This window comes from Oncorhynchus tshawytscha, linkage group LG08 (genome assembly GCF_018296145.1).
Source record: "Oncorhynchus tshawytscha isolate Ot180627B linkage group LG08, Otsh_v2.0, whole genome shotgun sequence".
NCBI classification, from domain to species: Eukaryota; Metazoa; Chordata; class Actinopteri; order Salmoniformes; family Salmonidae; genus Oncorhynchus; species Oncorhynchus tshawytscha.
The window spans coordinates 71,379,273-71,407,258 of NC_056436.1; the positions used below are offsets into that span (position 1 = coordinate 71,379,273).

At 41.4% G+C, this 27,986-nt stretch overlaps 2 protein-coding genes across 8 annotated transcripts in view; one reads left to right on the top strand and one right to left on the bottom strand.

The window, feature by feature from the left end:
• fgfrl1a (fibroblast growth factor receptor like 1a) overlaps positions 1-7,686 on the top strand; it is a 160,566-nt gene extending 152,880 nt beyond the window's left edge. Inside the window, exons 5-7 of the mRNA XM_024428945.2 lie at positions 316-600; positions 1,386-1,739; positions 5,728-7,686. Of these exons, the coding sequence (XP_024284713.1) occupies positions 316-600; positions 1,386-1,739; positions 5,728-6,131 (1,043 nt within the window). The 3' untranslated portion in view covers positions 6,132-7,686. The remainder of the gene's footprint in view (positions 1-315; positions 601-1,385; positions 1,740-5,727) is intronic.
• A 14,821-nt stretch (positions 7,687-22,507) lies between these two features.
• LOC112256014 (probable E3 SUMO-protein ligase RNF212) lies at positions 22,508-27,902 on the bottom strand. 7 transcript variants are annotated; one of them, XM_024428941.2, is made up of 12 exons: positions 27,662-27,902; positions 25,775-25,892; positions 25,307-25,368; positions 25,134-25,208; positions 24,950-25,006; positions 24,761-24,819; positions 24,627-24,686; positions 24,308-24,442; positions 23,710-23,752; positions 23,397-23,460; positions 23,071-23,140; positions 22,508-22,965 (listed from the first exon to the last, which is right to left on the bottom strand). In XM_024428941.2, the coding sequence occupies exons 2-12, from the start codon at positions 25,881-25,883 to the stop codon at positions 22,812-22,814; spliced, it is 888 nt and encodes a 295-aa protein (XP_024284709.1). In that variant the 5' UTR covers positions 25,884-25,892; positions 27,662-27,902; the 3' UTR covers positions 22,508-22,811. The 7 variants fall into 7 exon arrangements, with proteins under 7 accessions (XP_024284709.1, XP_024284708.1, XP_024284707.1 ...); XM_024428940.2 differs by lacking the exon at positions 27,662-27,902 and adding an exon at positions 26,262-27,644; XM_024428939.2 differs by lacking the exon at positions 27,662-27,902 and adding an exon at positions 26,139-27,644.
• Positions 27,903-27,986: the final 84 nt, after the last annotated feature.

Below are 27,986 nucleotides of genomic sequence, written 5' to 3' on the forward strand. Positions count from 1 at the left end.
AGTGTTGGTTTTGTCAACGTGCCCCTTGGTGGGTTATGTTATGCTGAATAGTGCCGCCACACCAGAAATACTGTTTGACCCCAAATGGAAGCCCCACAACATACCCTTCATATTTATTTGTTCAGTGTTAGAAAAATAATGTTGTCAAACAAACATACTCAACCTTAATTATTTTCAAAGTCCTCCAGTGTGATTCGTTGTGATATTTAATAGCTGTCTGGTGTGCATTGTGCATACCATTATAAACTGTTCCTGTGAAGTTTATCCTTTTTCTCAACAACGCTATTTCGTAAACAACCCTTTCTTTGATCGCAGTCCGACCACGCTTCACGCAGCCAGCCAAGATGAGGAAGCGCGTGATCGCCCGGCCGGTGGGCAGCTCAGTACGGCTGAAGTGCACGGCCAGCGGGAACCCTCGTCCGGACATTGTGTGGATGAAGGACAATAAGCCGCTGACCCCTGAGGAGGTGGGTGAGGGCCGTAAGAAGAAGTGGACCCTGAGTCTGAAGAATCTGACCCCTGAGAACAGCGGGAAGTACACCTGCCACGTCTCCAACCGGGCTGGAGAGATCAACGCCACATACAAAGTGGAAGTCATCCGTAAGTTTGGTCACTTACTTACAGTATAGATGTATTGTTTTTTTGGTTGATTTATAAGCTTGGGTCATTGTTGAAGTTTGATTAGCATTGAGGGTAAGGGAAAGGGGTGGTAACATGGAGATACCTAGTCAGTTGTACAACTGAAATGTGTCTTCCGCTTTTAACCCAACCCCTTTGAATCAGAAAGGTCCAGGGGGCTTAATCGACATCCACATCTTCAGCGCCCAGGGAACAGTGGGTTAACTGCCTTGTCAGCTTGGGGATTCGATCAAGCAACCTTTCGGTTACTGGCCCAATGCTCTAACCACTAGGCTACCACTAGGCTAGAGTAGGGTATTAATACAGGGGGTTGAGTTTGGAGGTTGGGCATTAACTCTTGTTTACTGGTCAGATTGGTTTATAGTTGAGTTTTGAGGATGGGGTTTGGGTTTGGGTTTAGGTTGGTAATGGTTGGTTGAGTGTTGTGAGGTTGAGTTAATCCTGGGCTGATGTGGTACGGTGAGCCTCAGCCTCCCTCTCTCTCTCTCCCCTTGACCATCTGCTTAGCGTTATATCCCAGCTGTGTACTGACTACAAAAACACATGTTTCTACCAAACCCAGAAGCGGAGAGGAGGAAGTGAATAAAACTTGTGCTTGCTTGTGTCAAATGTGGCATTTTCTCCCTCAACCTCAGCCTATTCTAGCCGCAGCACAGAGAACGAGAGGAAAGCGCTGAACATGGCAATAACTTTTCTGTTCATTTGAATTGTATGAATACGCTCTATACATATTTTTCCCGTTATAGAGCGGACAAATTCCAAGCCTATCCTGACCGGCACCCATCCGGTGAACACCACGGTGGACTACGGCGGTACCACCTCATTCCAGTGTAAGGTCCGCAGTGACGTCAAGCCGGTGATTCAGTGGCTGAAGAGGGTGGAGCCGGGGGACGAGAACAAGTACAACTCCACCATCGAGGTGGGCGACCATGGCTTCGTGGTGCTGCCCACGGGAGAGGTGTGGTCCAGGCCAGACGGCTCCTACCTCAACAAGCTGCTCATCACCCGAGCCAAGGAGGAGGACGCTGGGATGTACATCTGTCTTGGTGCCAACACCATGGGTTACAGCTTCCGCAGTGCTTACCTCACTGTCCTGCCAGGTGAGTGGAACACCGTGCTTAACCATAACATCCAGTTACAACCATATTATAACACCCTGTTTAACCATAACACCATGTTACCACCATAATATAACACCCTGTTTAACCATAACACCCTATTACCACCATATTATAACACCATGTTTAACCATAACTCCATGTTACCACCATATTATAACACCCTGTTTAACCATAACACCCTGTTACACCCTGTTTACCTGTAACATCCTGTTACCACCATATTATAACACCATGTTTAACCATAACACCCTGTTACCACCATATTATAACAACATGTTTAACCATAACTCCATGTTACCACCATATTATAACTCCCTGTTCAACCATAACACCCTGTTACACCCTGTTTACCTGTAACATCCTGTTACCACCATATTATAACACCATGTTTAACCATAACACCCTGTTACACCCTGTTTACCTGTAACATCCTGTTACCACCATATTATAACACCATGTTTAACCATAACACCATGTTACCACCATATTATAACACCATGTTTAACCATATTATAACACCATGTTTAACCATAACACCATGTCACCACCATATTATAACACCATGTTTAACCATATTATAACACACTGTTTAACCATAACACCCTGTTACCACCATATTATAACACCCTGTTTAACCATAACACCCTGTTACCACCATATTATAACACACTGTTTAACCATAACATCCTGTTACCACCATATTATAACACACTGTTTAACCATAACATCCTGTTACCACCATATTATAACACACTGTTTAACCATAACACCATGTTACCACCATATTATAACACACTGTTTAACCATAACACCATGTTACCACCATATTATAACACCATGTTTAACCATAACACCCTGTTACCACCATATTATAACACCCTGTTTAACCATAACACCATGTTACCACCATATTATAACACCCTGTTTAAACATAACACCCTGTTACCACCATATTATAACACCATGTTTAACCATAACACCATGTTACCACCATATTATAACACACTGTTTAACCATAACACCATGTTACCACCATATTATAACACACTGTTTAACCATAACACCCGGTTACACCCTGTTTACCTGTAACATCCTGTTACCACCATATTATGACACCCTGTTTAACCATAACACCATGTTACCCCCATATTATAACACCCTGTTTAACCATAACACCCTGTTACCACCATATTATAACACCATGTTTAACCATAACACCATGTTACCACCATATTATAACACACTGTTTAACCATAACACCATGTTACCACCATATTATAACACCATGTTTAACCATAACACCCGGTTACACCCTGTTTACCTGTAACATCCTGTTACCACCATATTATGACACCCTGTTTAACCATAACACCATGTTACCACCATATTATAACACCATGTTTAACCATAACACCATGTTACCCCCATGTTATAAGACCATGTTTAACCATATTATAACACACTGTTTAACCATAACACCCTGTTACACCGTGTTTACCTGTAACATCCTGTTACCACCATATTATGACACCCTGTTTAACCATAACACCATGTTACCACTATATTATAACACCATGTTTAACCATAACACCATGTTACCACCATATTATAACACCATGTTTAACCATAACACCATGTTACCACCATATTATAACACCATGTTTAACCATAACACCATGTTACCCCCATGTTATAAGACCATGTTTAACCATATTATCACACACTGTTTAACCATAACACCCTGTTACACCGTGTTTACCTGTAACATCCTGTTACCACCATATTATGACACCCTGTTTAACCATAACACCATGTTACCACCATATTATGACACCCTGTTTAACCATAACACCATGTTACCACCATATTATAACACCACGTTTAACCATAACACCATGTTACCCCCATGTTATAAGACCATGTTTAACCATATTATAACACCCTGTTTAACCATAACACCATGTTACCACCATATTATAACACACTGTTTAACCATAACACCATGTTACCACCATATTATAACACACTGTTTAACCATAACACCATGTTACCACCATATTATAACACACTGTTTAACCATAACACCATGTTACCACCATATTATAACACCCTGTTTAACCATAACACCATGTTACCCCCATATTATAACACCCTGTTTAACCATAACACCCTGTTACCACCATATTATAACACCATGTTTAACCATAACACCATGTTACCACCATATTATAACACCCTGTTTAACCATAACTCCCTGTTACAACCATATTATAACACCCTGTTTAACCATAACACCATGTTACCACCATATTATAACACACTGTTTAACCATAACACCATGTTACCACCATATTATAACACCCTGTTTAACCATAACACCATGTTACCCCCATATTATAACACCCTGTTTAACCATAACACCCTGTTACCACCATATTATAACACCATGTTTAACCATAACACCATGTTACCACCATATTATAACACACTGTTTAACCATAACACCATGTTACCACCATATTATAACACACTGTTTAACCATAACACCCGGTTACACCCTGTTTACCTGTAACATCCTGTTACCACCATATTATGACACCCTGTTTAACCATAACACCATGTTACCACCATATTATAACACCATGTTTAACCATAACACCATGTTACCCCCATGTTATAAGACCATGTTTAACCATATTATAACACACTGTTTAACCATAACACCCTGTTACACCGTGTTTACCTGTAACATCCTGTTACCACCATATTATGACACCCTGTTTAACCATAACACCATGTTACCACCATATTATGACACCCTGTTTAACCATAACACCATGTTACCACCATATTATAACACCATGTTTAACCATAACACCATGTTATAAGACCATGTTTAACCATAACACCATGTTACCACCATATTATGACACCCTGTTTAACCATAACACTATGTTACCACCATATTATAACACCATGTTTAACCATAACACCATGTTACCCCCATGTTATAAGACCATGTTTAACCATATTATAACACACTGTTTAACCATAACACCCTGTTACACCGTGTTTACCTGTAACATCCTGTTACCACCATATTATGACACCCTGTTTAACCATAACACCATGTTACCACCATATTATAACGCCATGTTTAACCATAACACCCTGTTACCACCATATTATAACACCATGTTTAACCATAACTCCCTGTTACAACCATATTATAACACCCTGTTTAACCATAACACCCTGTTACCACCATATTATGACACACTGTTTAACCATAACACCCTGTTACCACCATATTATGACACCCTGTTTAACCATAACACCATGTTACCACCATATTATAACGCCATGTTTAACCATAACACCCTGTTACCACCATATTATAACACCATGTTTAACCATAACTCCCTGTTACAACCATATTATAACACCCTGTTTAACCATAACACCCTGTTACCACCATATTATGACACACTGTTTAACCATAACACCATGTTACCACCATATTATAACACCATGTTTAACCATAACTCCCTGTTACAACCATATTATAACACCCTGTTTAACCATAACACCCTGTTACCACCATATTATGACACCCTGTTTAACCATAACACCCTGTTTAACCATAACACCATGTTACCACCATATTATAACACCCTGTTTAACCATAACACCATGTTACCACCATATTATAACACCCTGTTTAAGCATAACTCCCTGTTACAACCATACACCCTGTTTACCCATAACACCCTTTTACAACCATGTACCATCCTGTCACATTTACAACTAAACAACATGTGATGCACCCATCATCCAAAACTGTTAACCTGAAGTTGTTTTAATAATGGTTATACTTACTACTGTATGTATTCAGCATCAGGTTTTAAAAGTGACTTTTGACCAAGCTGCTCATAACTCTGCATATTTCCTCTTCTCTCCCCTCCAGACCCAAAGCCTCACCACACTCCCATCCCCACGGCTACCTCTCCCAGCCTGCCCTGGCCTGTGATCATCGGCCTCCCAGCAGGGTTGGTGTTCATCCTGGGTACTGTCCTGCTGTGGTTCTGTCAATCCAAACGCCACTGCTCCTCTGGAGGTGTGGTCACCGCCCAGGCCCTGACCGCCTTACAGCGTCCGCCCCCACGGGTACCAGCCTGCCCCCCCAGCGGGGACAAAGACTGCCTGAGCTACTACATGACCCAGCAGCAGCAGCTCCTCCTGGCCCAGGGAGGCAGCGGTCTGGCGGTCCCTAAAGTCTACCCAAAGATCTACACAGACATCCACACACACACACACTCACACATGGATGGAAAAGTGCACCAACACCAGCATATCCACTACCAATGTTAGCTGCCACTGTCCCGACAGGCCCTCATGTCTGCAGTGTTGGGTCAGCTCCCACCACCTCCCCTCCACATGCCCAGTCCTGCTTTCCTCCTAAAGACCCAGCCAAACAGTCTGAGCTGGGGTCTGCACACAAACCCTCTTACTGCTAAATACTATACTGAACCAAGGCCCTGGGGAACATGGACACAGTCAGGATAGATAGCACCCTCCATGAGGTACAGAATAAGGGACATGGAAATGCCTTCAGGAATCCCACATGAACTAATGTGAGTCCTAATGGAGCAATATTTCACACAGAACCCCACTCTGCAGAGAGATGGCAACATTTGTTTCTCTAGTCTGGTTCAATCTGCACAAACTCACAGTGACTGAAATGAGTGAATGTATAGAGTTAGCTCTGTCTCATTTAAGAGTCTTTACTCTGTAGGAAAATAGCAGCATTTCCTGCAACACCTCTCTGGCCTTCATGTGCAGTGTCTGTGGAAGGGTCCAAGAGGATTATGTATATTAGCTCCACATTTTTGTCAGATGCACAGCCTCAGCAAGCACCAAAAGGAATATGGTGCAATGTAAAATGTTCACAGATTTTATGGATTGCTGTTGGATTGAATCAGAATCCAAATGTGCCTTCACATCCTGAGAAGGTCAGAAGCAGGTCAAACCAACAGAGACACAGCGGGATTGAGTCAACAAAGATTGCATGTATTTTGTTTCTCAAAAAGGTTTTGTTCAAGGAAAAGGACCTGCAAGCATTACAGTCTTTTGTCTGTTGTATGTGTACGTGAATGGGAAATTATTTATGGGTAATAGGAAATGGTATGAAATCGTGTAAAGAACGTTATAATTCCTAAGGCCGATCATATTGTCACTATCCTAAAAAAGAACCTAGATACTGAAATATTCAGGATTACAGCAACGCATACAATAATTCTGTGTTCTTCACGTTATTACTTGGGTTTTACAGGTCACTGACATGTGGGCTTCATGGTCAGTGGTACTGTTGGGCTGATCCAAACCGCAGGGGCACCCAATCACAAAAGGACTTGTTCAACTTTTGAATTCTCAGGTGGCCATCTTTCTTTTTGTCCCTTGTTCTTTGGGTGTGTATAGGGTATAACTCTGACCACTATAGGAAACTGTGGAATATGCTCATGTAGTGGAACCCTTTTTAAGCTTTGAGAAGAGAAACGGAAAGCTTCCCAAAAACCAAAATACAGTATGATTGCTGCATTGTCTGTGAAAAGTGTCCTCAAACTGACTGTTCAGTTGTTCTGTGTTTTACCCCAGTATTTGTTGTGTCAAAGCTAATGGACTGCCAGATTCAGAATTCATGCACTTATTCCAAGTATGTTGATCAAAGTAGTGTTAAAGTTCATCTATTACTTTCAGCCTTTTGGGGGGAAATCTAGAATCATGGAATATACCCTGTTGAATTGACCTACAAATTGAAAAATAAGTAATTGTCTAGACTCAAAATATATATATATTTATACACAGTGCATTCTGAAAGTATTCAGACCCCTTGACTTTTTCGTTTTTCCCCTCAATCTACGCACAATACCCCATAATGAAAAAGCAAAAACAGGTTGAGACATTTTTGCACATGTATACTTTTATTTATTTTTTATATCACATTTACAAAAGCATTCAGACCCTTTACTCAGTACTCTGTTGAAGCACCTTTGGCAGCGATTACAGCCTTGAGTGTTCTTGGGTGTGACGCTACAAGCTTGGCACACCTGTATTTGGGGAGTTTCTCCCATTCTACTCTGCAGATCCTCTCAAACTCTGTCAAGTTTAATGGAGAGCGTTGCTGCACAGCTATTTTCAGGTCTCTCCAGAGATGTTCAAACGGGTTCAAGTCTGGGCTCTGGCTGGCTGTGTGCTTCGGTTTCTTGCCCTGTTGGACGCTGAACCTTCGCCCCAGTCTGAGGTCCTGAGCGCTGAGGTTTTCATCAAGTATCTCTCTGTACTTTGCTCCGTTCATCTTTCCCTCAATCCTGACTAGTCTTCCAGTCCCTGCTACTGAAAAACATCCCCACAGCATGGTGCTGCCACCACCGTGCTTCACAGTAAGGATGGTGCCAGGTTTCCTCCAAACGTGACACTTAGGATTCAGGCTAAAGAGTTCAATCTTGGTTTCATCAGACAAGAGAATCTTGTTTCTCATGGTCTGAGAGTCCTATAAGTGCCTGTTGGAAAACTCCAAGCTGGCTGTCATGTGCCTTTTACTGAGGAGTGGTTTCTGTCTGGCCACTACCATAAAGGCCTGATTGGTGGAATGCTGCAGAGATGGTTGTCCCTCTGGAAGGTTATCCCATCTCCACAGAGGAACTCTGGAGCACTGTCAGAGTGACCATCAGGTTCATGGTCACCTCCCTGACCAAGGCCCTTCTCCCCCGTTTGCTCAGTTTGGCCGGGCGGCCATCTCTAGGAATAAGCTTGGTGGTTCCAAACTTCTTCCATTTAAGAATGATGGAGGCCACTGTGTTCTTGGGGATCTTTAATGATGCAGACATTTTTTGGTACCCTTCCCCAGATCTGTACCTTGACACAATCCTGTCTCGGAGCTCTACGGACAATTCCTTTCGACCTCGTGGCTTGGTTTTTGCTCTGACATGCACTGTCAACTGTGGGACCTTATATAGACAGGTGTGTGCCTTTCCAAATCATGTCCAATCAATTGAATTTACCACAGGTGGTCTCCAATCAAGTTGTAGAAACATCTCAAGGATGGTCAATGGAAAACAGATGCATCTGAGCTCAATTTAGAGTCTCATATCAAAGGATCTGAACACCTATGTAAATAAGGTATTTCTGTGTTTTGTGTTTAATACATTTGCTAAAATTTCTAAAAAGCTGTTTTTGCTTTGTCATTATGGTTTATTGTGTGTAGATTGATGAGGAAAAAAATGTATTTAATCCATTTTAGAATAAGGCTGTAACATAACAAAATGTGGAAAAAGTCAAGGGGTTTGAATACCTTCCGAATGCATATACACAGTTCTGTGAAAAAGTCAAGGGGGTTGAATACCTTCCGAATGCATATACACAGTTGTGTGAAAAAGTCAAGGGGGTTGAATACCTTCCGAATGCATATACACAGTTCTGTGAAAAAGTCAAGGGGTTGAATACCTTCCGAATGCATATACACAGTTCTGTGAAAAAGTCAAGGGGTTGAATACCTTCCGAATGCATATACACAGTTCTGTGAAAAAGTCAAGGGGTTGAATACCTTCCGAATGCATATACACAGTTCTGTGAAAAAGTCAAGGGGTTGAATACCTTCCGAATGCATATACACAGTTCTGTGAAGAAGTCCCCCCCTATTCTAATTTTCTCTACTTTTCATATTTCTGATACTGAATGTTATCAGATCTTCAACCAAAACCTCATATTAGATAAAGGAAACCTGAGTGAACAAATAACACAACAATGACTTAGTTATTTCATTTATTTCATAAACAAAGTTATGCAACACCCAATGCCCCTGTGTGAAAAAGTTATTGCCCCCTTACACTGGTTGTGCCACCTTTAGCTGCAATGACTCCAACCAAACACTTCCTGTAGTAGTTGATCAGTCTGTCACGTCGCTGTGGAGGAATTTTGGCCCACTCTTCCATGCAGAACTGCTTTAACTCAGTGATATTTGTGGGGTTTTAAGTATGAACTACTCGTTTCAAGTCCTGCCACAACATCTCAATTGGGATTAGGTCTGGACTTTGACTAGGCCATTTCAAAACTTTTTTGCCATTTTCATTTAGACTTGATTGTGTGTTTTGGATTATTGTCTTGCTGCATGACCCAGCTATGCTTCAGCTCACAGATGAATTTCCTTACATTCACCTGTAGAATTCTCTGATACAGAGCAGAATTGACAGTTCCTTATATTAAGGTACTTGCCTTACCGTCAATCCAGGCCCTGTGGCAGCAAAGCATCCCAAACTATCACGCTACCACAATGCTTGGCTGTTGGTATAAGGTTCTTACTGTGGAATGCAGTGTTTGGTTTTTGCCAGGCGTAATGCGACCCATGTCGTTCACAAAATTATACTTTGACTCATCTGTCCATAGAACATTCTTCCAAGAGTCTTGATGATCATCCAGGGTCTTTTTGGCAAATTTGAATAAACTTTTTGGAAGAGATGGGTTTCATTATATCCGGCGAAAACCAACCACAATCAAGTGTACATGAAAATGGTTTAAATGCAACAAATTTGAAGTTTTTGAATAGCCTAGTCAAAGTCCAGACAAATCCCAAATGAGATGTTGTCGCAGGACTTGAAACAAGCAGTTCATGCTTGAAAAACCGTCAATGTTGCTGAGATAAAGCAGTTCTGCATGCTAGAGTTGGCCAAAATTCCTCCACAGCGATATGAGAGATTGATCAACAACTACAGGAAGTGTTTGGTTGTGGTCATTGCAGCTAAAGGTGGCACAACCAGTTATTAAGTGGAGGGGGCAATTCATTTTTCACACAGGTGAATTTGGTGCGGAAGGTAACCTGCTGGTTAGAGCATTGGGCCAGTAACTGAAATGTTTCTGGATCGAATCCCCGTGCTGACAAGGTAAAAATCTGTCGTTCTGCCCCTGCACAAGGCAGTTAGCCCACTGTTCCCCAGTAGGCCGTCATTGTAAATAAGAAATTGTTCTTTTAACTGACTTACGTAGTTCAATAAAAAAATCAAATATTGAGTGTTGCAATACTTTGTTAAATAGATCAAATAAGTGTCCATTTTTTTGGTATTTATAAACTCAGGTTCCCTATTAGGTTTTGAAATCTGATTCACTATTGAAAATATACAAAAATAGAGAAAATCAGAAAGGGGGCAAATACTTTTTATTTATATATACATATATATATATATATATATATATATATATATATATATATATATATATATATATATATATATATACACACACACACAGTATATCAAAATTCAAAAGTTTGGACACACCTACTCATTCAAGGGTTTTTCTTAATGTTTACTATTTTCTACATTTTAGGATAATAGTGAAGACATCAAAACTATAAATAACACATATGGAATCATCTAGTAACCAAAAGAGTGTTAAACAAGTCAAAATATATTTTAGATTTTAGATTCTTAAAAGTAGCCACCCTTTGCCTTGATGACAGCTAACACTCTTGAAGGTGTCCCCACATATGCTGAGAACGTGTTGGCTGCTTTTCCTTCACTCTGCAGTACAACTCATCCCAAACCATCTCAATTGGGTTGAGGTCGGGTGATTGTGGAAACCAGGTCATCTGACGCAGCACTCCATCACTCTCCTTCTTGGTGAAATAGCCCTTACACAGTCTGGAGGTGTGTTGGGTCATTGTCCTGTTGAAAAACAAATGATAGTCCCACTAAGCACAAACCAGATGTGATGGTGTATCGCTGCAGAATGCTGCTGTGGTAGCCATGCTGGTTAAGTGTGCCTTGAATTCTAAATTAATCACCAACAGTGTCACCAGCAAAGCACTATCACACCACGTCCTCCATGCTTCATGGTGGGAACCACACATGCAGAGATCATCCGTTCACCTACTCTGCGTCTCACAAAGACACGGCTGTTAGAACCAAAAATCTCATATTTGGACTCATCAGACCAAAGGACATATTTCCACTCATCTAATGTCCATTTACCCCTTTTTTTCTACCCAATTTTGTGGTATCTAATTGGTATTTAGTCTTGTCGCATCGCTGTAACTCCCATATGGACTCAGGTGAGGCGAAGGTCGAGAGGCGTGCGTCCTCCGAAACACAACCCAACCAAGCCACACTGCTTCTTGACACAATGCCCACTTAACCCGGAAGCCAGCCGCACTAATGTGTCTGAGAAAACACTGTACACCTGGCGACCGTGTCAGAGTGCACTGTGCCCGGACCGCCACAGGAGTCGCTAGTGCGCGATGGGACCAGGACATACCTGCCGGCCAAACCCTTCCCTAACCTGGACGACGCTGGGCCAATTGTGTGCCTCCCCATGAGTCTCCCCATTAGTTGCCCAAAAGAACCTGGACTCGAACCAAGAATCTCTAGTGGCACAGCTAGCACTGCGATGCAGTGCCTTAGATCACTGCGCCACTCGGGAGGCCCCTTTGCTCATATTTCTTGGCCCAAGCAAGTCTCTTCTTTGTATTGGTGTCCTTTTTAGCAGTGGTTTCTTTGCAGCAATTTGACCATGAAGGCCTGATTCACGCAGTCTCCTCTGAACAGTTGATGTTGAGATGTGTCTGTTACTTGAACTCTGAAGCATTTTTTTGGGCTACAATTTCTGCTAATGAAAGAGGTTTTATGCCGGCTCTTATTTTATTTTTGACAAACGTTCGTCTCTGCAACAACACACGCCTCCTTCACTCTATCTCATTACTCTCATCAACTATAGATTTTTGGGCTCATGCATTAAAAAAAAGGTTTTCCTACTTACAAAGCATGTAGAGGTCTGTCATTTTTTATCATAGGTACACTTCAACTGTGAGAGACAGAATCAAAAACAAAAATCCAGAAAAGCCCATTGTATGATTTTTAAGTAATGAATTAGCATTTTATTGCATGACATAAGTATTTGATACATCAGAAAAGCAGAACTTAATATTTGGTACAGACACCTTTGTTTGCAATTACAGAGATCATACGTTTCCTGTAGTTCTTGACCAGGTTTGCACACACTGCAGCAGGGATTTTGGCTGTGTGTTTCGGGTCGTTGTCATGCTGGAAGACCCAGCCACGACCCATCTTCAATGGTCTTACTGAGGGAAGGAGGTTGTTGGCCAATATCTCGTGATACATGGCCCCATCCATCCTCCCCTCAATATGGTGCAGTCGTCCTGTCCCCTTTGCAGAAAAGCATCCCCAAAGAATGATGTTTCCACCTCCATGCTTCACGGTTGGGATGGTGTTCTTGGGGTTGTACTCATCCTTCTTCCTCCAAACACGGTGAGTGGAGTTTAGACCAAAAATATCTATTTTTGTCTCATCAGACCACACAACCTTCTCCCATTCCTCCTCTGGATCATCCAGATGGTCATTGGCAAACTTCAGACGGGCCTGGACATGCTCTGGCTTGAGCAGGGGGACCTTGCGTGCGCTGCAGGATTTTAATCCATGACGGCGTAGTGTGTTACTAATGGTTTTCTTTGAGTCCCAGCTCTCTTCAGGTCATTGACCAGGTCCTGCCATGTAGTTCTGTGCTGATCCCTCACCTTTCTCATGATCATTGATGCCCCACGAGGTGAGATCTTGCATGGAGCCCCAGACCGAGGGTGATTGACCGTCATCTTGAACTTCTTCCATTTTCTAATAATTGTGCCAACAGTTGTTGCCTTCTCACCAAGCTGCTTGCCTATTGTCCTGTAGCCCATCCCAGCCTTGTGCAGGTCTACAATTCTATCCCTGATATCCTTACACAGCTCTCTGATCTTGGCCATTGTGGAGAGGTTAGAGTCTGTTTGATTGAGTGTGTGGACAGGTGTCTTTTATACAGGTAACGAGTTCAAACGGGTGCAGTTAATACAGGTAATGAGTGGAGAACAGGAGGGCTTCTTAAAGAAAAACTAACAGGTCTGTGAGAGCCGGAATTCTTACTGGTTGGTAGGTGATCAAATACTTATGTCATGCAATAAAATGCAAATTAATTACTTAAAAATCATACAATGTGATTTTCTGGATTTTTGTTTTAGATTCTGTCTCTCACAGTTGAAGTGTACCTATGATAAAAATTACAGACCTCTACATGCTTTGTAAGTAGGAAAACCTGCAAAATCGGCAGTGTATCAAATACTTGTTCTCCCCACTGTATATAATTATAAAAACATATATTTTTCATGTTTAAAAAAGACTAACTGTTTTAGTGTGGGGAAAACAACCAGGTTCTATTTTGTATAGGGTACCTCTGCAGCAGAGATAACTCTGGGTACTTCTTTTCCTGTGGCGGTCCTCATGAGTGCCAGTTTCATCATAGCGTTTGATGGTTTTTGCGACTGCACTTGAAGAAATTTTAAATGTTCTTGAAATGCTCCATATTGACTGATCTTCATGTCTTAAAGTAATGATGGACTGTCATTTCTCTTTGCTTATTTGAGCTGTTCTTGCTGTAATATGGACTTGGTCTTTTACCAAATAGGGTTATCTTCTGTATACCAACAATACTTGCCACAACACAACTGATTGGCTCAAAAGCAAAAATGTACTTTTAACAAGGCACACCTGTTAATTGAAATGCATTCCAGGTGACTACCTCATGAAGCTGGTTAAGAGAATGCCAAGAGTGTGCAAAGCTGTCATCAAGGCAAAGGGTGGCTACTTTGTAGAATTTCAAATATAAAATATATTTAGATTTGTTGAACATTTTTTTGGTTACTACATGATTCCATGTGTTATTGAATAGTTTTGATGTCTTCACTAATATTTTACAATGTAGAAAATAGTACAAATAAATAACTAAATAAATAAATAATAACTTGAATGAGTAGGTGTGTTCAAACTTTTGACTGGTACTTTATATCAATGCCTACTTTAATTTAATTTCATAAACAAGAATTATAATTTTCTTCTTTACAATTGGGCATTATGTAAAAAATAAAATAGCACCTCATCAGTGGATGACATTTTGTCTTATAGTTACAGTGTAAGCTATGTAGCAAATATGTATCAAGTGTAAAATATTTATATGTGCCATTCAGATATTCAAAACATTATTGGTAAACTTTCTATAGACAATCTTGTACAGTCTATTGTCTTTTAGGTTCAATTTTGATTTTTGTCACATGGAAACATTTTAATCATTTTATCAACTTCATTAAAATGGTAGTAAATCTTTGCAATTTGTGTTTTATATGAAGCTGTGCAATGAATAGTGCTGTTTATGTGTACAATTCATGCATGCATGTCAAGTGACTTTTATTATATAAAACTACAACAAATAGTCTAGAGGGACAGGCCACAGACAGCCAAGAGGGACAGGCCATAGACAGCCAAGAGGGACAGGCCACAGACAGCCAAGAGAAACAGGCCACAGACAGCCAAGAGGGACAGGCCACAGACGGCCAAGAGGTACAGGCCACAGACGGCCAAGAGGTACAGGCCACAGACGGCCAAGAGGGACAGGCCACAGACGGCCAAGAGGGACAGGCCACAGATAGCCTTAGAGGGACAGGCAACAGACAGCCTTAGAGGGACAGGCCACAGACAGCCAAGAGGGACAGGCCATAGATAGCCAAGAGGGACAGGCCACAGACAGCCAAGAGGGACAGGCCACAGACAGCCAAGAGGGACAGGCCACAGACAGCCAAGAGGGACAGGTCACAGACAGCCTAGAGGGACAGGTCACAGAAAGGCCACAGACAGCCAAGAGGGACAGGCCACAGACAGCCAAGAGGGACAGGCCACAGACAGCCAAGAGGGACAGGCCACAGACAGCCAAGAGGGACAGGCCACAGACAGCCAAGAGGGACAGTCCTCAGACAGCCTAGAGGGACAGGTCACAGACAGCCTAGAGTGACAGGCCACAGACAGCTTAGACGAAAGGGACAGGCCACAGACAGCTAAGAGGGACAGGCCACAGACAGCCTAGACTAGAGGGACAGGCCACAGACAGCTAAGAGGGACAGGCCACAGACAGCTTAGACGAAAGGGACAGGCCACAGACAGCCAAGAGGGACAGGCCACAGATAGCCGGAGCAGACATGAGGGTATATAACACATTTTAGGAGATTAGAAACAAATAACTCTTAAGTACACAAAATTGACACATGGGAATAGGGATCATTAAACACAAGTATATGTGCTATACAAGTATATTTAAAATGCAATTTGCTGTTAAAAAGATAGGGGCAGTCAGAGCAACTCATTTAGCTGTCTGTCAGTGTTTTTGTTCTAGATGATAGATGAACAAGTCTTGCGTGTGGACTCAGGGTTGAGAAGCTCTCAGCGGAGTGATTGAAGCAGATGACACACACCTGTGCTGTTGACAGACATCGGTGTTGAGTTCACAGCCTCTCAATGAGGACGACAGGGTGAGGAGCAGGCATCAATGAAAATGGTCTCATTCTGGAACACTCAGTGACAGTATGTAGCCTCGCTAGTTCAGCCTTCAAAATAAGACTTTTGTTGATTGACAATGAAATATACATTTTGGATAATTGTGAATGGGGGCTTTATATCCAAATCACTAATATATTGACACTATATATTAGTGATACACTATATATTAATACTAATGGTGGACATGCTTTAATTGTAATGTTTAAGAATCAATAGTGCTGAAAAAAAGAGCGTGTGAACCCTTGTACCAGATTCTTGGGCACTTGTGCAACTACCAACTGTATTGTGATGATGGAAAAGTGTCCGGAGGTCTTTACTGGTGCTCACTGAAAGGAACTGTCAGATGAATGAAGTCGGCGTGAAGGACACACCTGTGAATATCTGGCTGAGAATAATTTCCTCTGTTTACATACCTCTGTCTTTTCAAATTGATATTCAGAACAACAAAACCACCGTTTAAAACTGGGGAAATAAAAACCATACAAAAAAAATAAAGAGGCTGTGGTTTCCCCCAGATGTTTACCGTGCTGGTGAAGAGAGAGGGATGCAGAGTGAGAAAGGAAATCTTTGTGATGGGAAAGAGGCCAAGGCCTCTAAAATCTGCCACGGAGCCGTGACAAAAGCAGCCTAATCTCAGGGTTGTCTTTCAGACTTTCTTTACACATCCTGCCAAGCTGTCTGACAGGAAAGGACTTCCACAGCCCGGCTGACATCACTCAAGCATGGGTTGGAGTTAGGGCCTTCAAAGGCCCTTCACATGCGGGATGTCTGTGTGTGACTAAGAGAACATGAGTGGGCCGGCCAGTACCACACCAGCCTTATCCTCTTTTTACTCATAGACCACCATAGAGGCTATTTCGACTCTCCCAAATGTATCAAATCCACAATTTAGATCTTTATCCTCAAAAGCTGTATTCAAAAAAAAAATGTAACCTTTATTTAACTAGGCAAGTCAGTTAAGAACAAATTCTTATTTTCAATGACAGCCTAGGAACAGTGGGTTAACTGCCTGTTCAGGTGCAGAACGACAGATTTGTACCTTGTCAGCTCGGGGGTTTGAACTTTCAACCTTCCGGTTACTAGTCCAACGCTCTAACCACTAGGCTACCCTAAACAAAAGTTGTATTCAAATTCTCCCTTGAACAACCTCTTAAAGATCAGACCCTTTTTTTCAATTTTCACCTAAAATGACATACCCTAATCTAACTGCCTGTAGCTCAGGGATTGAATCAAGGATATGCATATTCTTTACATTATTTGAAAAGAAACACTTTGACGTTTGTGGAAATGTGAAAGTAATGTAGGATAATATAACACATTAGATCTGGTCAAAGAAAATACAAAGAAAAAAACAACATTTTTTGTATTTTTTTTGTGCAATCATCTTTGAAACGCAAGAGAAAAGCCATAACATACTATTCCAGCCCAGGCGCAATTTAGATTTTGGCCACTAGATGGCAGCAGTGTATATGCACATTTTTAGACTGATCTAATGAACTGTTGCATTTCTGTTCAAAATTTTGTATCGAGACTGCCCGAATGTGCCTTTTTGATAAAAACATGTTTATTTAACCTTTATTTAATTAGGCAAGTTAAGAACAAATTCTTATTTACAATGACGGCCTACCAAAAGGCAAATGACCTCCTGCGGGGACGGGGGCTGGGATTTTTAAAAATATATATAACATAAATATAGGACAAAACACACATCACTTTTTAAAAATATATATAACATAAATATAGGACAAAACACACATCACGACATGAGAGACAACACAACACAATGTAAAGAGAGACCTAAGACAACAACATAGCAAGGCAGCAACACATGACAACACAGCATGGTAGCAACACAACATGACAACAACATGGTAGCAAAACAACATGGTAGCAGCACAAAACATGGTACAAAAATTATTGGGCACAGACAACAGCACAAAGGGCAAGAAGGTAGAGACAACAATACATCACGCAAAACAGCCACAACTGTCAGTAAAGTGTCCATAATTGAGTCTTTGAATGAAGAGATTGAGATAAAACTGTCCAGTTTGAGTGCCTAATTGGTTTATTAATAACTTTTCAAGTTCATAACTGTGCACTCTCCTCAAACAATAGCATAGTACTGTTTCACTGTAATAGCTACTGTAAATTGGACAGTGCAGTTAGATTAACAAGAGTTTAAGCTTTCTGCTAATATCAGACGTCTATGCCCTGGGAAATGTTCTTGTTACTTACAACCTCATGCTAATCGTATTAGCCTACGTCAGCTCAACCGTCCCGTGGGGGACCCACCGATCCTGAAGAAGTTGTGAAAAAAAAAGTTGTGTTGAAATCAGAGGCTGTCCAAGGGAGTCTAGTGGATTATAGTGCGAGCCACTGACCACTGGTTCACATCACAGGTAGCTGGTGTCAGGAAGACAACTGAGCCTAAAGCGTATTTACCTGACGACTCATCCTGAATTGAGATTTACTGCTCTACTTATTTCTCTGTACATCATTGAGAAGAAACAGTGGGCTAGAGCAGTGTGGATGGGTAGCCAGGCAAGAACCATATCACTCATCCACAGAACTTGAGACAACGTAATCTGAACAGCAAGTGTGGGCAAGGAGAATCATTTATTTGTGAGATAAGTCTTTCTGTAATTATACCTGTCAACCACCTAAATTGTGGTTGACAAGAACAACATGCCTTGTGAGAACATCCGATTTAAGACTGGAGCATATTAAATGTAATTTCAATTTATCAAGCAGATGAATGCCTCTATGAGAGGACACACTGAGTGTTAAATAATTGTGCCCACCATTAGAAATGGTTTTCTTTTCCTTGGTGAAGTGGCACGACTCATTTGTAAGCCCTGCAGCCATCCAGGAGAAAGAGAAAGCACTGATTTACATTTCTCTCTCTGCCTCTCTTTGACACAATGACAGCTTGCCCCAGGGCTGAATTTCACTCTCACTGGACCCCAAACAGGAAATTATACCAAATCCCAGCACAGGAGTTCATGCACATTTCTTATATACAATAGCGTCTGTTCACACCTGATTCCTTTTAAATTGTGGTCATTCACAACCATGAAAAGCTACCGAAACGGCACGTGTTGCTGTGGGCAACAGAGGAAACACAGATTATACAAAGATACCTGTCTGGACCGGCACATCACGACAAGATACGCAACTGGGTTCTCATTTTTCTCTCAGTAATGATCACATGCTTACAGCTCTAATATTTATCTTTGTTATTTAACAGATTGGTCAAGTAAAATCTTGCAACTGTAGCCAGTGCTGTGGAAAAGAGGCAAGTTGGCAGTGTCATGAAGTGCTATGGGCTTGTTGTGAGGTTTATGGAGTGGCCTGAAAACTGTGACCAAATTAGACAGGTCCAGATTATGACTCTTGACAGTATTGTCTTTGAGTCAGAAATGCCACTACACAAGGTAATCCAACTCTGTGGTCTGACTTACACTATTCGACACACTCGTTTTCAACTCCTCTTTGTTGCATGTCTAGTAATGAAGTGAATAATGTACAACACAATTAAGGCATTGTTCAATCTCAGCTGAATATAAATGAAACGTGTCCATGGGGGCGATTCAGTGATGGGCTCGTCAAGCTGTAGTAAGCCATGTGTAGGCCCTATGCCTACAGCCTTTACACTGACGGTTTTGCAATGAAACGCTCCGCCGTGCCTGCTGTGTGGGAGCACGTACATTGTTTCTGCTCTCGCTTGGCACAATGGAAAACTCTTTGACTAATTTAGATTTAAAGCCATATTAGGAGTTTACCCATGGTTTAAATCCACACAAATTTAGCCCAGAAGCAAGAGGGGATAGGGTTCTGCCTAACCCAACATGATAGCCTGTTTTCTACCTCTAAGTGAGCTAACGAGCACCAGGTGTGTGTGTGTGTGTGTATGCATGTGGTAGTGTGTGTAGGTGAAAGTATATCTGCCTGTGAGAATGCACATGTGTTGGGGAGGTCATATGTCCATGCAACACATGCATGTAATTATATGTGTTTATACAGTGCCTTCGGAAAGTATTCAGACCCCTTGACTTTTTCCAAATTTTGTTACATTACAGCCTTAATCTAAAATGGATTAAAATAAGTAAAATATCCTCAGCAATCTGCACACAATACCCCATGACAAAAACAAAACAGGGTTTTAGAAATTTTACCAAATTAAACAAGATGAGAAAACAGAAATTGAGCTCAGGTCCTTCCTGTTTCCACTGATCATTCTTGAGATGTTTATGCAACTGGATTGGAGTCCACCTGTGGTAAATTCAATTGGACATGATTTGGAAAGGCACTCAACTGTCTATATAAGGTCCCACAGTTGACAGAGCATGTCACAGCAAAAACAAAGCCATGAGGTCGAAGGAATTGTCCATAGAGTTTCGAGACAGGATTGTGTTGAGGCACAAATCTGGGGAAGGGTACCAAAGAAATTCTGGAGCATTTAAGGTCACCAAGAACACCGTACCCTCCATCATTCTTAAATGGAGCAAGTTTGGAATCACAAAGACTCTTCCTAGAGCTGTACGCCCGGCCAAACTGAACAATCGGGGAAGAAGGGCCTTAGTCAGGGATTGGCGAAGGTTCGCCTTCCAACAGGACAACAACCCTAGGCACACAGCCAAGACAACGCAGGAGTGGCTTCAGGACAAGATTTGAACCCTATCGAACATCTCTGGTGAGACCTGAAAATAGCTGTGCAGCAACACTCCCCATTCAACTTGACAGAGCTTGAGAGGATCTGCAGAGAAGAATGGGAGAAACTCCGTAAATACAGGTGTGCCAAGCTTGTAGCATCATACCCAAGAAGACTCCAGGCTGTAGTCACTGCTAAAGGTGCTTCAACAGAGTACTGAGTAAAGGGTCTGAATACTTACATAAATGTGATATAAAAATAAAACATATATACATGTACAAAAATGTACATGTGCTATTACATTTTTTTAATTGATAGATTAACACAAATAAAACATAAAACACTATTTTTGCTTTATTGTTATGGGGTATTATGTATAGATTGAGTATTTAATCAATTTTAGAATAAGGCTGTAATGTAACAATATGTGGAAAAGGTCAAGGGGTCTGAATACTTTCTGAATGCACTGTATGTGTACGTGTCCAGTGCAGAACATCGCTTGTGGCTCCACTGCACTCATCACAGGGTGCACAACACACTGATTTAGCATGACTCATTTTGAGTGGAAAGTCAGCTGCAAATCAATGTGAATGGAATTTCCATTCCCTGAAATGTTATCAGAGTAGAATTACTTTTTTGGGGATTCCCATATTTCTCTATGTCCAAACTGAGAATAGGTGGTACTTTGAAATGTTCTGCCAAGGGACCTGTACATTAAAGTAATGTGCATTGGCAAATTCTAATAAGACAAACAAGGAGGGTCATTTTGGTTCATCGGCCCGCAGGAGACTTTGTTCTGCCAGGTCAGACCCATGTTCCCGCCATACTTCCTGTGTTTCATCATGCTTCATTTGCGGGCCCACAGCTGCCTGAGTTGACGTAAAATGAATGAACGGTCCTCATCTCCCGCCACAGCTGTCTTCAGGGTGTCATCATTCCATGTCATCATGTCTGTTAAAAGCTTTAAGGAAACATTGAAACCACAGGAAATAATCATAGAGGAGATCTTGGAAGCACACTATCTTTGTCCTGAAAGGTAGCAGGTCACTGGTGGCAGATGGCTGATTCAGACGGGATTGGGAAGTGTAGCCTTCTGAGTCTAACTGCCATCTTACTAAGGTGTTCCAACACTCACCCTGCAATCTACTTTTGCACGCAAACCACCGCTTTTGCCCTGTGCAAGTCTGTAAATCCTTAAAGTAGTTATGACAGCCAAAACCTGTGCTTGTAAGAAGTAGTTTCCTGCCCTTGGGGCTCGGAGCAATCAAAAGGCCATGGAGGTTGTTCTAATCATGTGTCATATCTGCCATGTTAGACAAGCTATTTGAAGAAATAACACAATTATGTTGCCCACACCTCTTCACACGGTGCCTTTGTGATTAGTTGACCTTGAAAATGCCTCGGAGGGACAGACAGGCAGCAGCAGGCCCCCCAGAGACAACAGAGAAGAGAGTAGAGCTGGTCCTGTCCTGGGTGAGTCATGCTGGAGGCCAATGGAACGCTTGGCATTGTCTGGGACTCACTGTGGGTGTTAACTAATTGTACTGCAAATCACAACCTCTAAACATGCCTATCAGATGAGTGGTTTGTTAATGATTAATGACACAGAGGTTACTGTACTGGTTTTGTGATTTCAGTGTCTTATTGGTCAATTAATTATTGAGAGATCAATTTGATTGGTTTGTTAAATTTTATTTGTCACTGTGACAAGTAATACTGTATGTAATCCATTACAAAGACATTATACACGCTACACTGCACACACAACCAAGAGACCACAGCTTCCAAACTCTTCTTAACCCTGCGTGAAGGGGGCTCAATTTCTGAACAACACTTCCTATTCCACAGCTAATCTCTCCATGTTGGAGAGTTCAACCATTGCCAGGTGATTTGATACTCTAGCTAAGTCACTCGTGGAGGGCATAGAAGTGGATCAGAGACGTCTCCTTGTGCCATTGTGATGGCTGGCTCTTGGCGGTGTTACGGGGGAGGGCAGGTGACCCCCAGAGAGGACATGACCAGAGAAGACATGGAGGAGTGTCTGTAGGCTGACGGGGGCTTGAACACGGGCGTCTCCCACCCCGTGTTCCTACGATACGGCAGGTTAGGGGTCATCTGCAACTCCGCCAGGCGGCTGGGAGGACAGAAGGCAAGGCATCAAAGTTAATTTATTGTGTCATGGCACATTGGTGTATAAATGATTAAGTTATGATAATGATGTGATTATAACAAGTTAGACCTGACAGTGGCCGAGCGAGCTGAGTGGTTGACTAGGGTGTTCTGATTGGTCGATCGATGGGGGACGGTACCTAAAGATGCAATATTTAGAATTCACACACCACAAGTTCAGCAACACCCTAAATATTGTATGCTAAAACTCAGATATAGTGCTTCCAGACTCAAAGCCGAGTCTACAAACACAAACAAGAACGAAAAACCTTATTCAGATACAACAGACAGAAGTTGAAACCATTGAAGCATTGTGCTGTTACGTAAGCAGTGAACAGCTCCACAGGTATCTATCTGGCTGTCTGTGAGTAGAGCAGAGTAGAGTAGCAGACGTACCCATCCGGCCGTCCTGTGGAGGGCTGATCAAGGACAACCTCTGGACACTTCCAGAGAGCTCCGGCTGTTCAGGGAGAAAAAAAACATTTCCATTTGCACAAACATACGTCTCCATCATTAAAACCAGTTTCAGTCTGCCGTAGAACTCATCACTGGTATTAAACATCAAAGAATGATTTTGAGTCAGGGTATACACGGCTAAAACTAAATAAGTATACCATTAATATGAACCGGAGACATATTTAGATACCATTTTTTTGATTATTTGTCTCTGATTTGAACCATATTTGGTCAAATGAAAAGGTTCACATACTTTCCTAAACAGACCTCTGTTATCCACCTCCATGTTTTCTGCCCTGAGGGGTAATCACATAACATGGCATGTCACATTTCATTCTCATAGAACCCGGGAAGAAAGATTATGGAAATGCTCACTCAGACATAATGTTCACAAGCCTGCCCAGCTTATTCAGGTGAGACTGGTGTGGTACTGCAGGGCAAAGCCAAACAGCAGCTAGGGTGAATGAAGTCAGGATATACACAGTTTACATTGGAGGATCCCCTTTCTCCCCTGCAGCTCAGGGCTGTTGTGATAGAGGTCTGGAGCAAAGGGCCCCACAGAGAGCCCAGTAGACAGACACATGCTCTGTCTGTCAGCTAGACTAGTCTACAGCATGCTGACTATAAATCAAACCGGGTCAGGACGACCGCAGAACGCAGCATGTCATGTCATATTTTATGTCAAACCATCAGAAAACAGTTACACAATACATTAGCTTGTTCCTGGATATATACTATGTACTGGCATCTATGTTCATTTAGGCTAAATATTTGTAACCTTCAACTTAAGGGTTCACATTTTTTTAAATATGTGTAGGCCTAATGCAGATTTCCTAAGATGTAATACTTACAGACTTGTAGTAGACGAGTAGCGAGAGAGGGACATGGGTGAGTTGAATGGTATCTGCGTTTGATCTGATCTGATTTGATGTGAACGAGCATTGTGAGAACTACGGTTCAGCTGTGATGTAGAAGCTGCTTTTGCACTGTACAGAGAGAGAGAGAGAGGAATGTGATTCATCTCCAACCATGGTCATTAAGAGTTGGTCTGAATAAAAAATATGTTGATAACAAATGAGTCCCCTCCATGGTCTCGTGTTTGAAAAACAAAGATGACAATAGTGACACCTGGTGAGTAGAAAGCAGTAACACCCATAAAGATATTGATACCTTTGCTGCTGACGAGTGCTCTCCAGCTTGGCAATATAGGCATTCTGCTCTGTAATTTTCCTGGTAAATATACGAATGTTAAAGTCACACTAAGCAGTCGTTAATATGTGATGTCTAATGATTTACATTCTTACTTGGACATTTGCTGCATTTCTTGCTTCATCTTGAGTAAAACTTCTTCTAACTTTTCATTCTAAATGGGTTGAGAAATAAGGAGCACAGATGTTTCAAATTATAACACCAGAAGAGAGAGGCTACAATAAAAAACTCTTTGGTATTATTAAATAGTAGTAGAGATACAACTAAATGTCCCCCAGCCTCACCCTCTGCTGGGAATGTGCCAACAACCTCTTTTGGTGCCTTGCCTGGAATAGTAACACCTAATATAGTGGATACATATGTTGTTTTTATACATGCAGTACAACCTTGAGGTGTTTCAAATTATCACTATAAATAGGCTAATATCTTATGTGCCTATCCTCCTATTATGAGCATCAAGAGAAATACCTTGCTTATCTCTGTTAAGTGTTTGGTTGCTACAGAATTTATGTCAGAGAAGAGGGCCTTTACTTCTGCACTACTCTGTGAAAATAAAGATTGTAAAGTTTAGGTTATCAAATAGATGTATTTGTGAGCCTCGCCAGATAATCACATCTATAAGATACTGTATCACTGCTTACTTTGTCTGAGAGAGGAGTAACTTGACATTTTGCGTTACATATCATGCACTCCCCTTGATTGGCTGAAAGAAAATGTACAATGTGGTTATTGGAACAAGCACACTATTTTATACAATACAATAGCATGCCATTACGATATAACACGGACTAGAATTATGCTTTCAAACTGCATGACGGTTTTTTGTGCGGCCAAATTGTTTCTGTAACATCAGACAACGACCAGCAGAGGTCCGTGTGTTCAAGTTTAGCCTGTGTATTCTAAAAAAAGACAGAACTGCTGCAAACGTAGAAGTAGGCTGAGCTTCATGGAGGAACATATCATATAGTATCATACGTAAGGTAGTATGATATGTTGAACATATCTCATATAGCATCATACGTAAGGTAGTATGATATGTTGAACTTAATTAATTGAAGGATACATAACAGGGTACATTGGTACAATTAAAGACATACAGAACTTGCTACCTTTCTGAAAACACACGTTGCAGATGACATGACCACAGGTAGTAACAGCTAGTTTGCGGTCAGGACCAGGGAGGTTGAAGCAGGAGTTACAGCAGATCCAGTAAGACATTTTCTATAGCTAAGAGATTAACGTTAGCCAATGTTAGATAGTTAAAAAAAAACATAAAACTAAGACATAGTTATAAATTCAGACATTCTATCTTCTTGCTTTTAAGTTGCAGAGATCAGCCAAAATAGATTAATGGCTACCAATTTGGACTATAAAGACGAACTAGCTAGCTAACGTTAGCTTGCGTGTCAACGCCGCCCCCCAAATTTTTTTTTTTTTTTTTTTTAAATAGCTAGCAACAGTAACTTTTCTTACTTAGCTGCCCCCGAACAGGTGTCTACTAAAACGTAAATTATATTTTACTCAAGAAAGGTCCACATCTGACTTACACGATGGCCCTTTGTTCTCTATGGAACTAGTTAGTAAACTGTCACAAACCCTTCCGTGTCTGGCTTTAGCAACTGTAGCAATCAACTCGCCTGGCTACCTTCTGATTTTCGGTTTGTTTGCGTGTCAGATCGCATTCTGATTGGCTGGCTACGTCATTATTTACATTTTGGTGTGTTCATTGGAGAAAACAAATTGGGATAGTTGTGCAAAATTAAACAAACACATTTTATTAATTCATACATTGTCTCTAGAAGGATGTACAGTAAAATAGATGCCTCCTCAGCACTGATCTTCAAGTCTAGTTTGGAATAGCATTTGACTCTAGTGGCCACTGCATTGTACTGCCAGACATAATTCCTGCTCTAAAATTTTTATCAAATCAACTTCTTTGCAATCAGGAAGTCTTTCAGTCTTTTGATTTGCCAAAATCCAACTGATAGTTGAATGGAAGTCTACACAACAGCCCACCACAAAACTTTCCCATTGGTTTCTTCACTGATCTGGCAAAAAGTCTCATCTAGTTCCTGTGAATATGAATAAAAGGGCTGGTAAATAGTTCATTCTAGACCGTTAATAGGACAGGCCTAGTAGCGCAACACAATATTTGTTGTTTTCATGTATTGTACTATAGGCCTAGTTCTGATCAAAATAATAGTCCGCTTTTTTCTGAAACTAGAATTTTGGAAAATTACCCTTTTCATAACAAAGTGTGTTTGATTATTTCCTTGTGGTGATGTTTTGCATCTGGTCTCTTATGGGTTTCAGGTTGTACTCCATAGTCTGGGCCTTGTCTTTGTGCCTCAGCACTGGGGTCAACATCAAAATGAATCCTCTGCATTGGAAATATCAGAACAATATTCAAATATGGTTGTGGAGTAACACAGTCCAGCAGACTCAGTGCATGGAGGAACTCACAAGCCTGTCACTGGCGAAAATGGAAAACCTTAGATTCGAGTTGGACTGCATGCACAACAATGTGGGCCAGAGACGTGGGATGTGACTTAGAATTTTCCAAATCTGTCATGTTTTTTAAATTAATATCTAGAAAAAAAATGACATGGTGGTCTGGATCACAGTGATAGTGAGGCCAAGAGGAGGGGAGTTAGGGTTATTTTTCCCAATACTCCAAAAGAAAATGACCTGAGAAAAACACAACACAGACAGCCGATATTTATTACATCTAATGTGCTTAAAATTGCTTTGTAGTAAGCCATTATTACAGAAAAAGTATAGATGATTTTGCAAATTAAGTGTGCAAATACTAATAGAATACTACTGACTTGCCTAGTTAAATTAAAAATGTAATAGAATATCAAACAAATGCCATATGCCTCCTGGTTGACTTTATCATGATCTCTGCTAACTCATGTAACTTTTTAAATGGTTGACTTCATCATGATCTCTGCTAATCCATTGAACTTTTTAAACCACCTGCCCATAGAACTCACCTGTCAACCATGCAGAACAATGTCCTCCTCTCCACCTGCCCATAAAACTGACCTGTCATCAGCATGTTACCTTGAATCTCCTTGATGAGGCACTTTTGCTAATGTTCACCCAGATCAAAGTACATAACAGCCATCAGTGCCAGGTAACACAGAACCTACATCCCAATGCCCCTCACATTCAATTTGACACACAGTATGTGACAAAGTTAAATGAGTGTAATGAGCCTTATGGTTGCTAGTGTGCAGGCGACAACTCTGGTGTGAGAAACTGACACCTGCTGTTGCTGCGACTGACCGTCGACACTGTGCGTCTGAGTGGGTACCC